Source organism: Nyctereutes procyonoides, unplaced genomic scaffold (assembly GCF_905146905.1).
Source record: "Nyctereutes procyonoides isolate TBG_1078 unplaced genomic scaffold, NYPRO_anot_genome, whole genome shotgun sequence".
Classification (NCBI taxonomy): Eukaryota; Metazoa; Chordata; class Mammalia; order Carnivora; family Canidae; genus Nyctereutes; species Nyctereutes procyonoides.
Window position 1 is genome coordinate 13,820,228 of NW_026575040.1, and position 17,793 is coordinate 13,838,020.

Here is a 17,793-nt window from a genome sequence, read left to right on the forward strand (position 1 = left end):
ACATACATCTTATCACCTTTGCCATGTTCTGTTGGTTAGAAACAGGCCACGAAAAAGGATTTATTATTGGATGCTATGGACAAAGGGATGGATATAGATGAAGAAAAGGCAGTTAAATTCATCCAAGATTGAAATTTTTTTTTTGAAATTTTTTTATTGTATAGGAAAATCCACAGGGTCACAGAATTTAAAATATAGGCAGGAATTATCGACATAATTATAATATTAAAACCAAGGATTAGACACTGGTATATTGTGTGTGTATAGTTCTAGGTCAGCTCTGATTTTTAAATGTATTTTTAAGTGATAATTGTCAACATATAGGAAAGTTTCTTTTCCAGTACTTTTTATTTTGTTGTTTTATTTTCTTCATGGTCATTAACACTGAAATATTTTGTGTGCTTTCTAATTAATTCACTTCTGTCTTTTCATTAAATTTTTCTAGATTTTTGAATTTATTTTGAAATTCCTCAAAATCTGTGCCATCCTCATCACAGCTTTACAAAGATATCAGTGCTAATAGTGGCTTTATCCTTTTTTTAAAATTTTTTTTCTAAGTTTTTTTTTTTCTTTAGGGATTTAAATAGAGATCTGGGAGGGGGAAAGTTGAATGTTGGGTTGGTCATTACATTATCTTAATGTCTCTTATTAACATATTTTTTTAATTCCTTAATGATTAAAAGTTTATTAGTTTATAAATTTACAAACTTTATAAATTTAGTTTAAAATATTTTTAAAACATTTTAAAATTCTTTTTCTTTTTAAGATTTATTTATTCATGAGAGATAGAGAAAGAGGAGGGAGAGGCAGAGACATAGGCACAAGCAGAAGCAGGCTCCCTGCTGGGAGCCGCTTGGGGGACTTGATCCCATACCCTAGGATCATGCCCTGAGCCAAAGGCAGACTCAACTGCTGAGCCACCCAGGCATCCCAAAATTTTTATTTTTCAAGTAGGCTCCATACTCAGTGTGGAGGACAGCATGGGGCTTAAACTCACAACTCTGAGATCAAGACTGGAGCTGATAATCAAGATTGGATGCTTAACTGACTGACCCAGCCAGGTGCCCCAACATTTTTTGTTTTAAGTAATCTCTGTGCCCAGTGTGGGGCTTAAACTCATGACCCCAAGATCAAGAATTGCATGTTCTATAGACTGAGCCACCAGGTGCCCCGATTTGGTTAAAAAGGACTTTAATAAAATATCAAATACTGTACAGCTGTTCTTGTATTTAGATTTACAGGGAACTGCTCATAAATCCACCTTTTTATTAAGTCCAGTATGTAAGACAAGTTTAACTTGCAGGCTCTGGTTGCATTTTCCTTAAAACCATTGCTGATAGACTCTTTAAAGCTTAAAAACCCAGATGATATACATTTGAGTGCCTTTTCTGAATTAGCCGTTTCATCTACTCCCTGCTTGATGATTTCTCCTGTTGTTGAGAAAATCTTGTGTAGTTATCTCACTGGTTCTGAATCCTGCTGCACATTAGAATCCCTAGGGAATTTTTAAAATGATACCTGGAGTCCACTTCCTGGTATGTGGTGGAGCTTGGGCATTGTTGTTGTTTTTTGCTTTTGTTAAAGCTTCCTAATGATTCTTAAGTGCATCAAGGATTGAATACCAGTGAGCTATGATATCCACAGTAGCTGCTTTGTCATTCACTTTTAATTTGCAAATTCTAACAGTTCCTGAATATATGCACTTATCTCTGGCTAGTGACAAAAATGTCACATTTTCCCATGCTTATTCTTTACATTCTCAGGCACTACTCTTGTCTTCTCCTGAATTATCAATGGTGTAATAGTGCTCTTTCATTACTACTTTTTTAAAATTCTTTTTTATAGGTTGCATGATTTCTTTATCCTAAGGTTTCATACCTGCTGATGAATTATGTAATCTGTATCTAGCTGCATAAGAAACTTTATTTCTTATTTTGTTTAGTTTGAATGTCTCTTCTCATTAACTTTTCAACCCTTTTTTAACTTCTCTTGTTATAAACACGATGGGGTTAGTTCCATTCAAAAAATATCTCAAAGCAAAAGACACAATAAGTACTTGGATTAACAATGTTGTGCCTAAATCTGACATGAATTCAGGATATTGGTGGCTGAGAATTGATTTGCTTTTGCTGAATCTTTGTGTTCCTGAGAATTTTAAAGTAGAAAGTTTGGTGACAGGAATAGCTAACATTTTCTTGATGTAATTTGCTGAGCTAACATTTTCTTGATGTAATTTGCTGAGTACCATCAATTCTGAGGAAAGTACTATTATCTTCAATTTATATTAGTAAATTAAGACAGAGAGAGGTTAAATAAATTCTCTAAGTTCTAGTTATGAAAAATATAAAAAAGCACACTAATCTTCTATTCCAAGAGAATAATGAAGTTAAATATTTTTTCATATGGAATATAAAGTAAACAGATACATATTTTTTATTTACTACATTTCTGACTAGTGAAATTGGATTGGTAAGCTTGCCACAAGGTAGTTATGGCTGAGGTATAACTGATAAAAAACTTTTATAGTTTTGTGCACAGATGTGGACCTATTTCTTTATATCTTTAATATTTAAATGTTAAAGAGAACTTCTTTAACTTATTTAAACTTCTCTTTACTAATTCAACTCTTTTTTTTTCAACTTCTCTTTTGGAGTGTTTCACCTTTTGTTACACAGGGAGGCTTGCAATATGTTACCTATAACTCTCAATTTAAAATATAAATTTTAAGTGGAAAATTATTAACGTTTACTTATTCAGGGAATGAGAAGATAGATTACTTATCCCCTTTATTTATCCTTCTGTTTTCTGCTTTTTTAGTGATTTCATCTCTTTTTTACTGTTTCAAGGAGTTACAGAAAATCAAGCTAGGATTTATTGAGAAAGGATGAAATGAGATTCAATGATTATTTTTATTTATATTCAACCCTTCTCCCATGTCTGTAGTTGGCAGGCCAGCAATGTATATGAATTCTGAAATATTGTTTTAAACTAATATTTCTGAGTGTGGAAGTATCTTCTTTTTAGAGAACTTTTCGTTTTGTAAATCTGCAGTCTTAGTGGCTTATTAACTTAAACATTTGTAAGACACATTGCTCAAAAAAATTCCTTGAAACCTTTACTGTATTTCTGACAAAATGCAACCTCATCAAAATTTGATCAGTAGGTGTGGAAAGTAAATGAAATTAATAGTGGAACTATATTGACCAAATTATTTTGAATACCATTTCAGAAGGCTTTCTTGACTGTTTTTTAACCTAACGTAGTGTTGAAAAAATTAACCATTGTTCTTACCTGGCTATACCTGGAAATGAAGAGGGCAGTTCCTCTTTAATTAAGTTTAAAAATTTTTACTTTTTAGGTGATTCGATCTGGGCAAAAATTAAGGAAAAAGTCTACTGACACAGGCGAGAAACGTGGAGGCTGGTTTAGTGGGTTTTGGGGTAAGAAGGAGTCTAAGAAAAAAGATGAAGAATCTTTGATTCCTGAAAGTAAGTTTCATCTCAGATAATTTGTTGTACACTGTTAAGAAAAAAATATATACATTTTATTTTAGCCAGTTAGTGGAGTTTTATGATGTTTATTATTAGTAAACGTATAACCAAATATGTCAGGCTGGAACATTTCTGAGTTTAACTAAATTAAAACTTTGATTTTTTTTTTTAAAGATTTTATTTACTTGAGAAAGAAAGAGAGAGAGAGAGAGAGAGAGAGCACAAGCAGGGGGGAGGGGCAAATGGAGAGGGAGATGCAGACTCCTCTCTGAGCAGGGAGCCTGACACAGGGCTCCACCCTAAGACCCTGAGATCATGGCCTGAGCTGAAGGCAGATGCTTAAGTGACTGAGCCACTCAGGTGCCTCAAAACTTTGATATTTTTGAGGAAGTTATTTCTGTGAAACTTTATAAGGTGAAATTCAGAAGTGTTAACTGACATTTCTTATTGTTAACTTTTTGCATGGATATTAGAAGTTTCACTTAATTTTTAACATATTTAGGGAATTCTAAAATCCTTATATGAGACCAGAATTTCTTTCATGGTGTCTCTTTGCCTTTTCTTGACGTAAGCAAGCAAATACATGATGGCTGTTTTGACTAGGCAAAGTAGCATATTAGAGGAAATTATCTGGCTGATATTGCTTTAGCATTGATTTTAGGGCACTTGTTACTTTGGTTTGATATTTTTTATTGCATCTATAATACTGAAGCAATTGATTTCTTAAAATACTGTCCTTTCTTTGTAGCTATTGATGACATTATGACTGCAGAGGAGAAAGATAAGCTCTTCACTGCTATTGGCTATAGTGAGAGCACCCACAACTTAGCCTTACCGAAGCAGGTGATTATTTTTAGGTGGTTAAAGAGACATTTTGTTTCATGTTACTGTATTATCTTGAATTGGGCTAAACGAGTTACTGATCTCTTATAAAAATTGTATTTGTTTCTTTTCACAAGAATGTATGAGAAGAATTGGAGTAAATTCTTATTTATTTATTTTTAAATATTTATTTATTCATTCATGAGAGACAGAGAGAGAGGCAGAGACACAAGCAGAGGGAGAAGCAGGCTCCCTGTGGGGAGCCTGATGTGGGACTCGATCCCAGGACCCCAGGATCACGACCTGAGCCAAAGGCAGACGCTCAACCACTGAGCTACCCAGGCGCCCTGTAAATTCTTTTTTAAATGTTTGATAGGATTTACCAGTGACTTTTTCTGGTCCTGAGGTTTTCTTTGGTGGGAGGTTTCTGATTACTGACTCAGACTCCTTTTTTTTTTTTTTCTGACTCAGACTCCTTACTCATTATTGCTCTATTGAGTTTCTGTTTCTTCATGAATCATGATGCAGTCTTGGTAGATTACACATTTCTAGAAATTTATCCTTTTTTTCTAGGTTGTCTCATTTGTTGATATATTGTTGTTTAGTAGTCTCCTGTGATCCTTTGTGTATCTGTGATATCTGCCTTATTAGTATCTCCTCTTTTATTTATAATTTTATTCATATGCGTTGTCTCTCTTTTTTTCTTGCTTAGTCTAGCTAATGGTTTGTCAGTTTTATTTGTTCTCAAAGAACCAACTTGGTTTTGTTAATCTTTTCTATTTTTTTAATCTGTTTCATTTATTTCTTCTCCCATTTTTATTATTTCCTTTCTTCTTCTAACTTTGGGTTTAGTTCTTCATTTTCTAGTTCCTTGAGGTGTAAAGTTACGTTGTTTATTTGAGATCTTTCTTTTTTCTTGTTATATGAATTGATCACTATAAACTTCCCTTCTAGAAGGAAGATGCTTCTGCTGCATCCCATAAGTTTTGTTGTGTTATATTTCTGTTTTTGTTTGTCTCATGCTTTTTTTTTAAATTTTCCTTTTGATCCAGTGGTTGTTCAAGAGTGTGTTGTTTAATTTCCACATATTGGTGAATTTTGTAGCTTTTTTCTTATTGAGATCTTATTCCATGTTTGAGAAAGATACTTGGTATAACTTATATCTTCTTAAATTTTGGGAGACTTGTTTCATTGCCTATTGTATGATCTCTCCTGGGAAATGTTCCTGTGGGCTTGAAAAGAATGTTTATTCTGCTGCTGTTTTGAGTAAGTTTGTTTAGTCTCTTTGGGTTATAGTGTTTTAAATCCATTGTTTATTGATTCTCTGTCAGGATGATCTATCTGTGATTGAGAGTGAGTTATTGAAGTCCCCAACTGTTGATATATCGACATTTATTTCTTTTTTTAGTTCTTTTTTTTAGTTCAAATTTCTTTTTTAAGTATTTGTTTTATGTATTTAGGTACTGCGTTATTGGGTGCATAAGTATTTACAACTCTTACATTTTCTTGATTGACTGATCTCTTTATCATTATGTAATGACCTTCTTGTCTCTTTTGACAACATTTAACTTAAAATTTATTTTCTTCTGATATAAATATAGCTCTCCTTTTTTGGGGGAGTTACTATTTGCTTGAAATATCTTTTTCCATTCTTTCACTTTTAGTCTATATGTGTCCTTAAGGCTAAAGTGAGTTGTCTTCTGGTAGGCAGCCTAATCATTGGATATATTTTTTAAATCCATTCTGCTGTTCTTTATCTTTTTATTGGAAAATTTAATCTGTTCACTTTTAAAGTAAGTATTGAGGTAAGGACTTGCTGTTGCCATTTTGTTAATTGTTTTCTGTTTTGTGGATCTTTTGTTCCTTGCTTCCTGTCTTAATGTCTTCCTTTGTGGTTTGATGAGAATCATCTCCCTGGTTCTCTGTCCTGCTTTGTTTTGACCTATCAATTTTTCTCAATAGTTTTTTAACCATCTAAAGACATCAAGCAGATGCTCTTTATATCTTGTCCAGTTTTTGAGCCAGAGGATTGTTCTGAATTAGTTTGCTTTAGTGAAAGTTGGCGAATTGAGTCTTTATGTGACAAAATATTTTATCAGGTTTCATTTCTACTGTCTTTAAAATTAGGAGAAGTGAATTTTGGATCTCTTGTAATTGTGTTATTTGGACAATTTTGTATTTAAGTTTCTGATCTTTTTTGAACATTGTATTTGGATCACTTTATAATACAGCAAATTTAAATAAACTATTAAAGTAATAATTACTTAAACTATAATAATTTTCATTCATTTCTTTTGTTTAGTATGTTGCCCATATAATGACACTGAAGCTAGTAAGCACCTCTGTTACAATAAGAGAAAACCAAAATATTCCAGAAATACTGAAAATTCAGATAATTGGCTTGGGCACTCAAGTATCTCAGCGACCAGGAGCACAAGCACTTAAGTAAGTTTTAAAAAGCTTATAATTTCAATTTTTATTTCTAGATATGACTTAGCCAAAAAATAGTGTATTTAGCATTAAACAACTGATTAATAATAGTTCTCTAGTTTCTTTTCCTTTTGTGTGTCAGATGGTCTTTTTACTTTTACATTTGTTTTGTTATGAAGTTATATGCAGAGTTCATCATTTATTCTACCCTCTGTTCTTTCCCTCACAAATACTTAATATTGCTACATTTATCAGTTTGATACTATGAAAGCTAGCATAGGAATAATAAATTTGTTTCTAATAAGTTTACCCTGTAGGTGTTAAGAATGAATAACCAAAAAGTTAATAATGTAATAACTATGTAACATATTAGAGAGCTCATAGCTGAGAAGATGCTGTAAAATGAAATCCTTGAGGTTAATGCTACACAAGTTCAGTTGCAGAGGAGAACTTGGGCTAGAAGAATTGGGACTTAGGGTAGCTGAGTAGAAAGGACTAGGAGAAAACAGGATAAGGTTGTTTTCAGGTGACATGAAAGAGAGAGATGAATTCCTTAAGTGAAGTGTAGCTTGTATTCATGTAACAGTGATCAGAACTTCTGTATTCTTTGGAAGTTGGCCAAAGTGAATTTCTCATGTGGATGAGGAGTTAAGAGCCAAAACCAAAACAAAACTCCAGATTGTAGGGTAATTAAATGTCAGGCTGAGAAGTTTGGACTTTACCTCTGGATAATAGGTATAGTACTGGCTCTCAAAGTAGTTTTTTTTTAAAGGAGAATCTGTATTTTAATCCATTATATTACTCAGCATTTTATTTATATTACTTATTTTTTTACTCACCGGATTGTAGGGTGGAAGCAAAATTAGAACATTGGTATATAACAGGTCTGAAACAGGAGGGTATTGTACCATCACTTGTGGCTTCCATTGGTGATACTACCTCATCCTTGCTTAAAATCGAGTTTGAAACCAATCCAGAGAATAGCACTGCTGACCAGACTCTGATTGTTCAGTCTCAGCCTGTGGAGGTCATCTATGATGCTGTAAGTGCAAGGAAAAAGTCCATCTTTATTAAGCCCATCGTACACTTCTGACGTATGATTTTCTTCTTTTTCCTCTTTCATACTTTTATTAAATATTGTTCATATAAAAAAAACATTAACATTTAGAGTTATTGAAAATGGTAGCTCAGGTTCTGTATCTATGGTTCCATCTTTTATTGTGATGCTCTTAATTCAGTCTAGCCATCAGGATCACTAATCGTTGTATCCCTTGTAAGTTGGCCCTACTGTGTTGTTGAGATCCATGATTTTTCCAATTTTCCAGTTTAAGAGTTTCACAGTCAGGGTGAGAGGCATTTTATAAAGACTCTAGAGTCATTGTATTCTCTGATTTTTAAAAAATTTAAATTGTAAAATATATTTAACTTACCATCTCAGCATTTAAGTGTATAGTTTAGTAGTAATGTCCATTACTATATCAACATGACACCTTAGAATGTACTTAAAGTAACCTTAATGATCTGCACACATTTTTTTCCTCTCTAGTAAGCTTACTTGGGCTATTCCTTTTTTTTTTTTTTTTTAAACCAGAGAGAGATATAGTAGGGTAGAGTATCTTTGGAAGTATCTCCTAAGTTTAGAGCCACCGTTGTTTAGAATTAAACTGAAGTTTTAAAATTTATAATATGGAAAGTACTATGTATGGCTTGCTTATATTTTAAATTATTTTACAGAAAACTATCAATGCAGTTGTTGAATTCTTTCAATCAAATAAAGGATTAGATCTTGAGCAAATAACATCAGCTACATTAATGAAGCTGGAAGAAATTAAAGAGAGAACAGCTACAGGTAAAGAATTTATCTGCATGAACAGCAATGAAATTAAAAATTTTGTTGTCTATTTTAATGTAAATAGTGTATTTAAAATAGCATATGTTGGTCTTTTTTTAATGACATTACATTTAATTAAATTACGTTTAATTAAAATATTTAAATTATTAAATTAAATTACATTGAAATTACATTAAACACATACAAACTGTGTTTTGTATACATGAGTTACCTGAAGTCAAATATACCTGTTAGACTGAATGAAAAAGGGAATAGTACTAGGCACAGATGATTCTGTCTGCCATTACCTTTAAGAACCTGTACCCCAGAGTGAGCTCGAGATGAAGAGCATCCCTCCATCTCAGTTCTTAAGAAACGGTTCATCATATTGTGTGTGAATCTGATTCTAAAGATACCTGCTTTTGTACAACATGGTCTCCGAACTCAAGCCAGCTTACTTTATGTGGTTGCTTAAATAAAGAAATGATGGATTATCTTCTTCTGGATAAAATACTATGTTGGATTTACTGTACAGTATAATGATATGATTGCTTCCCAATGACCATATGCAGTTTCATCTTAGATGCTTAATTTTGAAACTCTAGCTTGTGGGAACTGATGCTCCTCCATAATACAATTGATATTGTATTCTCATTTGTTTTTCTTTTTCTCATTGTTAATAATATAAATTACATATATCAATTTGACCATCTAATCTTTTGTTCTTTCTCTTAGGACTTACACATATTATTGAAACTCGAAAAGTCCTTGATTTAAGGATAAATCTGAAACCTTCTTATCTAATACTTCCACAGACAGGTTTCCACCATGAAAAGTCAGATCTTCTCATTTTAGATTTTGGTACATTTCAGGTAAGTGTATACCCATTTCTTCTCCCCGTTTTGCTCAGGTTGGAAGTTAGTTATCTGACACTTTGCTATTTTTTCCCCCAGAGTTTACTTAAACTTAGACTTATTTCTTCTTAGTATTTTGCCAAGCCTAGCTTAGATTTTATGTAAATCTTATGGCTATTAAAAAGAACCATGGAAAATCCCTAAAATTTTCTGTAATGGTAGATGATTTGATATTGAGGACTGGATTACTGCTGTATTTTTTTAATTGGAGAGAAGTTTTCAAGTACTCCTAGATGTCCAGAGTTTAATTGCTCAGTGTTATTTGTTAATTTACATATTCTGACAATAGGAAATTATACACATATTAATATATGTTTGTTATACCACTGCCAGCAATTAAGTAGAGAGTAGAACTCTAAGGTTTTGGGTGTCAAACCCATTAGAAATCCAAGCATCTGAGAAAAAGTGAAGATTTCAAAAAATAAAGTCCCAAATTCATCCTTGCTTCCTTTGGGAAGAGGGAAAAGGAAGTAGAAATTGGAGCTGAATTCTAATAGCCTGTTTATTCTGGTGATGTAATGGGAAGAAGAAAGAACAAAACCTGCGATTTCAGGGTGAAGACATTAGAATAGGTAGTAGGGGTGCTGAGCCTGAGTGGTAGTAACTGCTAAGAGCCAGGAAGAGTTGCATGTCTAGACAGGTTATTTGAGGTAGACAGCTGTCTAACCGATCTTCTAATTAGTACAACTATGCTGAGCACCTATTACCCAAGCATATTAAAGAGATATACTGAAATATTATACTCTTAATAAAATATTTGCAAATAACTGTCAGAAAATTAAGCAGAATATGAACTCATTAAGGGCAGTGTTTTCAGTTTTTAAGAAAACACAACAAAAGTATCAATATATTTTTCCATTTAGAAAATTGGAGTTTTTTTGTCCATTTTAGCTTAACAGTAAAGATCAAGGTTTGCAGAAGACTAATAATTCATCTCTGGAAGAATTAATGGATAAAGCCTATGACAAGTTTGATGTTGAAATAAAAAGTGTGCAGTTATTCTTTGCACGAGCAGGTAAACTGTTGCTCAATTTTTAGAATCTTGAAATTACGTTGAGTAGCTAAGGTTAAATATGTGTGTATATATGCATGTATATCAACCCTGACAATATTTTGAACACATATCTATTGGTCACTTAAAACCAAATAGAGCCCATTAGTGCAAATCATTGCCACAGTTAGTAATGAGATAAAAATTTCCCTGTTTATCTTTAGATACTTAGTGCTGTTTGAATCTAGGTCTAGTCATTGCCTCTTTTGTTGTGATATGACTATGAAACTGTCTAGAACACAAAAATAGAAGCTGCCCTCAGCTTACATTTTTCTTAGTGCTTTTGGGATGTCTCAGTGTTGTCTTCCCTTGTTGCTTCATTTTAAAATATTTTGAGTATATTAGGCTAGTCATTATTTCAGTAGTGTTATGGTCTTCTGCTTTTGTAGATAACTAGCAAGTATGAGTCTTAAAACCCTAAAGGCAGTAAATTATTTTCCAAAAGCTTTGGTGTTTTCTACTGCTTAAGTAAAGCCTAGACATAATCTAGGATGAAGATAAAAGATGTCAAATGGAGTTAGAGTGGACATGTGAAAGAATAAACACTGAAATTCCTTGGCATTAAGAATCCTCAATTTTAGTGCCTGGGTGAATTTTAATTGTTTTCTTTGACGGGAATTGTGTAATTTATTACAGAAAATTATTTTAGTATTCCTACAGGAGTAATAATCAATTCTATGAGAATTATTTAGTAATTAAGTGGGGAAAAATACCCACTTATTATAAACTGTTACTACTACCTAGAAAACTTTATTTATTTATTTAAGATTTTTATTTATTTATTCATGAGAGACAGAGGCAGAGACACAGGTAGAGACACAGGCAGAGGGAGAAGCAGGCTCCATGCAGGGAGCCTGACCTGGGACTTGATCCCGAGTCTCCAGGATCAGGCCCTGGGCTGAAGGTGGCGCTAAACTGCTGAGCCACCCGGGCTGCCCAAAAACATTTTAAAATAAGCAGTTACATTATTAACTGTCAATCTTATTTTTAAAAATATAGATCATTTAACTTCTATATTGAAAGAACTAAGCATTAGTATTTATGAATATTATGTTTGCTTTTTTTATATAAAGTTTTAGTAATTTTCCAAGGTAATTAGTTGTTTAATTTAAAAATTTTTTTTTAAGAGGAAAACTGGAAAAAATGTCGATTTCAGCATCCATCAACTATGCATATATTGCAACCCATGGATATTCATGTTGAGTTGGCCAAGGCAATGGTAGAAAAAGACATTAGAATGGCCAGGTAATGTATGAGTTTCTCTTTTATTATAAAATTAACAAGGTGAAATTATCTATATTCCTGGATTTTAAGAAAGCAAAACTAGATTTGTGAAGGACAGAAAAAATGATTATCTTATAGCAAAAACATTTTTAAGAAATTGTTTATTTAAATTATGGTGTATCACCTCTCTTAGAAGTATTTCGACTTTCAGATTGTGTAAAAGTTAGTTATCTGTGTTTTTTTATATTTTTTTATCTGTGTTTTTGAATGGATCAAATCCATGATTCAATATCAATAAAATAAAATCTTCAAAAATTAGCAGTGTGAACGGAGCTAGAGAGTATTATGCTAAGCAGAATAAGTCAGAGAAGGACAAATGCCATATTATTTTATTCATATGTAGAATTTAAGAAACCAAACAGATGAACATAGAGGAAGAAAAAGGCAAACCAGAAAAGACTTTTAACTATAGAGAACCGAAAGATCCTGGAGTGGAGGTGGGTGGGATGTGGGTTAAATGGGTGATGATATTAATAAGGAGGGCACTTGTGATGAGCCCTGAATGTTGTAAGTGCTGAATCACTAAATTCTACTCCTGAAACTAATATTACACTCTGTGTCAACTAGAATTTAAATAAAAACTTGAAACTAAAAAAAAAAAGAGGCTCTTTTGATTATGAAACCATGTAAAATCTTGAGAATAATTCAAGGGAATGAAAAGTAGAAGCTGAGTTTTGAATTTAAGGAGATAATTATGAAACATTTGTGCTGCCTTAATAGCCTTATTGAAATATTATTGACATTCAGTAAGCTACATCTGTTTAAGCATACAATTTGATAAGTTTTGACATATATATAACCTATGAAACCATCACTACAGTCAAGATAATGAACACATCCATCATCCCTCTTTTTTTTTTTTTTTTTACAGTTGGCCCTTCAGCAATGCAAGGCTTAGAGAGACACTAGCCCCCATTCTATTCTATTCCCACATCTGCTCACTTGAAAATCCATATATTTTTAATTTCTCCTAAACTTAATTACTAAAAGCCTACCTTCTGGAAGCCTTACAATAATACAAACAGTTGACTAACATATATTTTGTATTTGTGATATATAGTCTGTTTTTACACTAAAGCTAGAGAAAAGGAAATGTTATTAAGAAAATCATTAGGGAGAAAAAATAGTTACAGTACTGCATGGTATTTATTGAAAAAACCACATATAAGTAGAACTATGAAGTTCAAACTCCTATTGTTCAAGGGTCATCATCTTTATAAGGGATATTTGTGCTTTTATTATTTTCGTTTCAGAGTATCAGGGTAATGTTGGTCTCATGGAGTGATTTTTTGGAGGAAGTAGTGTAGAATTATTTCTTCTTTATATGTTTGATAGAATTTATTAGTGAAGCCTTCTAGACTTGAGTTTTGTTTTTGAGGGGAGAATTTTTAACTGCAAATTCAATATATTTCATAAAGGGCTATTCAGATTTTTTTATTTTTTTTCAGATTTTTTTTATTAATGTTTGGTAGTTTGTCTTTATAGAAGAAATCTGTCCATCTTAGTTTTATTGTCGTAAGATTGTTTATATATTATTGTATTGCCTTTTTAACACATAGAGAATTTGTAGTGATGCTATATCTCTCTCCTTGCTGATGTTAGTAGTTTGTGCCTTTTCTCTTTTTTTTTGTGATTGGCTTATTAGTTTTGTTGATCATCTTCTGAAAGAATTAGCTTTTGGTTTCAATTATTTTCTCTATTGTCCTTCTGTTTTTTATTTCATTAATTTCCACTTATGTTTATTATTGCTTTTTTTCCCCTTCTGCTTCTCTTTGGTTTCTTTTGCTTTACTTTCCTAGTTCTTTAAGGTAGAAATTGAAAACACTCATTTAAGACCTTTCTTCTTTTCTACTGTAGGCATTTAAGGTTGTAAATTCCTCTTCAAGTACCCTTTTACTGTTCCTTGCACATATTGAAATTCTTAAGTCAGTAAGCTAGGGTATTACTAGGTCTTCCCTCATTTGTTTTGTCTTTCATCTGTCTTTTCTTGACTGATGTCCAATGTTCTTTTAAACCGTTGTTTCATGTGTTTTGTCCAACTTTGTAGTTATTTTAGGTGGGAGGGTTCATCAGTCCCTCTATTTGAGATACTTTTAGTTTTATGTAATGTTTCACAAATAATGAAGAAGCATTTTACATATTTATGGTGCTTTCAACTTACGGAGTACTTTTGTAGAAAGTTCAATATTTTGAGACAGGAACAACCAACTGACCTCTTTGGAACATTAATGGTTTGTGCATTATACAGAAAATCATTCTTTATGTAATGGTTAGGCATCTCTCAACCTGAGCTGTTGACAGCTTAGTTGGGAAGTCAAAGATAAATAATAACTGGAAAGAACTTCATGAGCAGCAAACAGCTGCCACAAAGCTGTTGAGACAGATAAACCTAGGCAGGTATGCTGAGTAGGAAAGCACAGTAGAAGCAGGTGCCGAAGAGTAAGCAACTAATGAAAGCACAGTAGTGATTCAGCAGTGAATGAAACAGATTTCCTCAGAGTGCTTATATTTTAATCAGGAGAAGTAAAATAAGCAAAGTATATATATATATATATATATATATATATATATATATGTGTGTGTGTATATATATATATATATATATGATATGTCAGGCACTGTCAAGTATGAGGAAAGGAATTAAGGCAAGGGGATAGGGAGTGATGGAGTGAGTAGACACTAGTAGATACGTGTAATGCAAAATCTTTGATGTCAGGAAATAATGTATAGTGGTTTTATAAATTAGACATTGTGTTTGAAAATAGGTTCATAAAATTAGTTAACTTTAAAAGGTTTGGCTGCTTAAGAGGGATACATTAAATTTATCTGGAAATTTGGCTTATATAGAATCACTCTGACAATGTTGACTATTAGTATTAGTTAGATTTAAACATTCCCAGAGTCACTTTGACTTCACAGTGTAGTCTCTAATATATCTCCCTTCCATAATAGAAAGAAGCTGGACCTTAAAACCTTACTGTTGAATTGTATTTTTAGATTGAAACTATCTGGAGGACTCCCTTTGGTGCATGTGAGAATTTCTGACCAGAAGATGAAAGATGTGCTATGTTTGATTAACAGTATACCCTTGCCACAGAAATCCCCTGCACAGTCTCCAGAGAGACAGGTAAATGGATATAATAAAAATGTTAAATCTTTTCATTTGTGGATACGGTGAATTTTTTTCATCTTTGAGCTAATTTATTTTTGAATATTTTTTAGGGCCAGTTTCATTTATATGATACACTTTTGAAGTTTAATGTTGTTGATTTTATACAAAAGTGTATATGGCATTGAATAAATAAAGTTTGAAGCCCCTTTTCGTTCCTGTTTAGAGTGGTGGCAGGAAGTCAGCTTTAGAGAGCAAAGGAAACAAAAAATACATAAATGAAAGGAAAACATATTTCACAAATATATGAAATGTGTTTAAAGTTAGATACAGAAATCTTTAAAATCTTTCAAAATAAAATAATTTATATGTAGTTTTCTTACACATTAGACTTAAAAGTTTTAGATAGCTTTAATTAGAATTGATCTTTACAACACAAAATAAGTGTTGAATTTCCGCTTGGAAATGAAATTTGAGAGAGCCCACTAATGCTGATACCATTTTCTAGGAACCTGTAATACAGACACACAGTATTGTCCTAGATAGCAACTAAATGACACACTATGATTAATATACTTATCTACTAGAGTAGTACCTAGTCTGCTCTTATAAATACAGGTAGTAGTCTTAATAGTTAGTGAACACTAGCCAATTATTAGTTGATGGCATAATGTGCTTCGTTGGAAGGTTGTGTATTGTGTGTCTTTTCATCTCTCTTTTGTTACTTTTTCAGTATTTTTCTCATTATCATTTGATCCTGCTAAATCAGTGTGTTAAGAAAACTTTTTTTATTCTTTGCTAGGTATCCTCAATTCCTGTTATTTCAGATAGGACAAAAGACCTACTTGGTACTTCACTGTTGCTAGATGGAGTAGAATCAGGTAAGGATTGTAAATGTTCTTTATTAAAGCAAGCCTGTATACATTTGAACATAGAGTTAAAATTTTCATAAAACAAAGGGATTTTGAAAGTGCTAAAGCAATTCACTGGTTTTAGTTATCTTTTTTTCTTTAAGATTTTATTTATTCATGAAAGACAGAGAGAGAGAGAGAGAGAGAGAGAGAGAGAGAGAGAGAGAGGCAGAGACACAAGCAGAGGGAGAAGCAGCTCCATGCTGGGAGCCTGATGTGGGACTCCATCCTGGGTCTCCAGAATCACGCCCTGGGCTGAAGGCGGCTCTAAACTGCTGAGCCACCCAGGCTGCCCTGGTTTTAGTTCTAGCTGTGCTACTAACCAACAGTGTCATTTTGAGTCACTTTTTTTTTTTTTGGTTTTATTTAAATTCAAGTTAGTTAACATATAGTGTATTACTAATTTCAGGGTAGAATATAGTGATCCATCAGACAGTTATGGTACTAGCACAAAAGCAGACACATAGATCAATGGAACACAATAGAGAACCCAGAAATGGAGTCATTTTAAAATAAGCTACTTTTTCTTTTTTGCCCCAATTTCTACCTGATCTTTTTTTTTCCAACTCTAGCTTAACTGATCTGGTTTAATTTTGAAGTAGATTATAAGCTTCATGATCCATGAGGATCATGTCTGTGCTGTTCACTGTGGTATCCATAATGGCTGGTACAGACTGATAGGTGATGGGTGGTGCCCAACAGTTATTTATATTGGATAGTGAATGAGTGAACTGAAGTGAAAAGCAGAACTGTTGAAAAAAAAAATAATAGGGTGGTTTGGCCTTTAGATGGGATCATCACATGCCAAGTTGAGTCACTTGTTGGGACTTTGAAGTAACTGTATTCTCATTCTGAATATGAAGATTATATCTAATAAATGAATTTTACTTTTGAGAGATTTGAGTGTTTTATGCAGTTTTCAGTGGACATTCTCTCAAGATGAATGTGTTCTTTAGAGTCTGATGATGAATATTTTGATGCTGAAGATGGAGATATGCAGACTGGCAAAAGTATGAGAGGTTCAGAACTAAAAAAAGTTGCAGAGGCCCCAAATGAGGAGCTCATTAATCTTTTACTAAAGTTTGAAATTAAAGAGGTATGTATTTTTGTTTTGTCCCTAAATAAATAGTTTTCGTCACTATCCTTGTAAACTATCTCATGCTAGATCTCAACATTAAGTACATTAAAAATGATACTCTGTCTTCCCTAGTTCCTAACACACACACACCACACGGTTCCAAGAAATGAAATGTTTTGTAAAGCTGGTATGAGAGTGATCTATACCATATCTAATCTATTCTGTAAAAGCCCAAGATACTTCTGTGGGGTTTTGTTTTTTATAGAATACTATACATTATTTTATTTTATTTTTTTACTTTTAAGCTAAATAATATTGCTCATTGTGATGTTTATAATTCAGAAAAGTATAAACAGCCTAAATTTTCAGCATGTTTTTATATCTATTAAAAGTTATGTAATAAAAGAAAACAGCAACATTGAAAGATGTTTACAAAGTATCATTATTCTGGAGAAAAAAGATTATAATATCAAGGACTTTATGATTCTATTTAGAAATTACACATGGATTTTTTTTCTTTGATAATACATAATGGACAGTGTTCATCTCTGTGCAGTGGAATTATATTTCTTATTTATGCCTGTTTGCCTTTCCATATACTCTAAATTTTTAATAATAAAAATGCTTTGCTTTCATAATAAAACACAAAGGTATAAGAAGATGTTTCTTATTGATTGCTTTATATCCCAGTGTGAGATAATGTCCTAAAATGTAATGTCAGAAATACCAGATTTTTTTTAAAGATTTTATTTATTTATTCATGAGAGACACACACAGAGAGGCAGAGACATAGGCAGAGGGAGAAGCAGGCTCCATGCAGGGAGCCTAATGTGGGACTCGATTCCAGGACCCCAGGATTACGCCCTGAGCCG

General features: G+C 32.6%; 1 protein-coding gene across 2 annotated transcripts in view; it reads left to right on the forward strand.

Moving 5' to 3' along the window:
• Positions 1-17,793, forward strand: part of VPS13C (vacuolar protein sorting 13 homolog C) — a 174,369-nt gene that overhangs the window by 51,859 nt on the left and 104,717 nt on the right. For both annotated transcript variants that reach the window (XR_008663727.1, XM_055319705.1), the window contains exons 15-25: positions 3,359-3,488; positions 4,240-4,334; positions 6,616-6,758; positions 7,593-7,785; positions 8,478-8,592; positions 9,310-9,446; positions 10,380-10,503; positions 11,667-11,784; positions 14,821-14,950; positions 15,735-15,813; positions 16,800-16,939. Coding sequence is in view for 1 of the 2 variants with exons in the window: in XM_055319705.1 (XP_055175680.1) it covers positions 3,359-3,488; positions 4,240-4,334; positions 6,616-6,758; positions 7,593-7,785; positions 8,478-8,592; positions 9,310-9,446; positions 10,380-10,503; positions 11,667-11,784; positions 14,821-14,950; positions 15,735-15,813; positions 16,800-16,939 (1,404 nt within the window). In the remaining variant the exon portion in view is untranslated. The remainder of the gene's footprint in view (positions 1-3,358; positions 3,489-4,239; positions 4,335-6,615; positions 6,759-7,592; positions 7,786-8,477; positions 8,593-9,309; positions 9,447-10,379; positions 10,504-11,666; positions 11,785-14,820; positions 14,951-15,734; positions 15,814-16,799; positions 16,940-17,793) is intronic.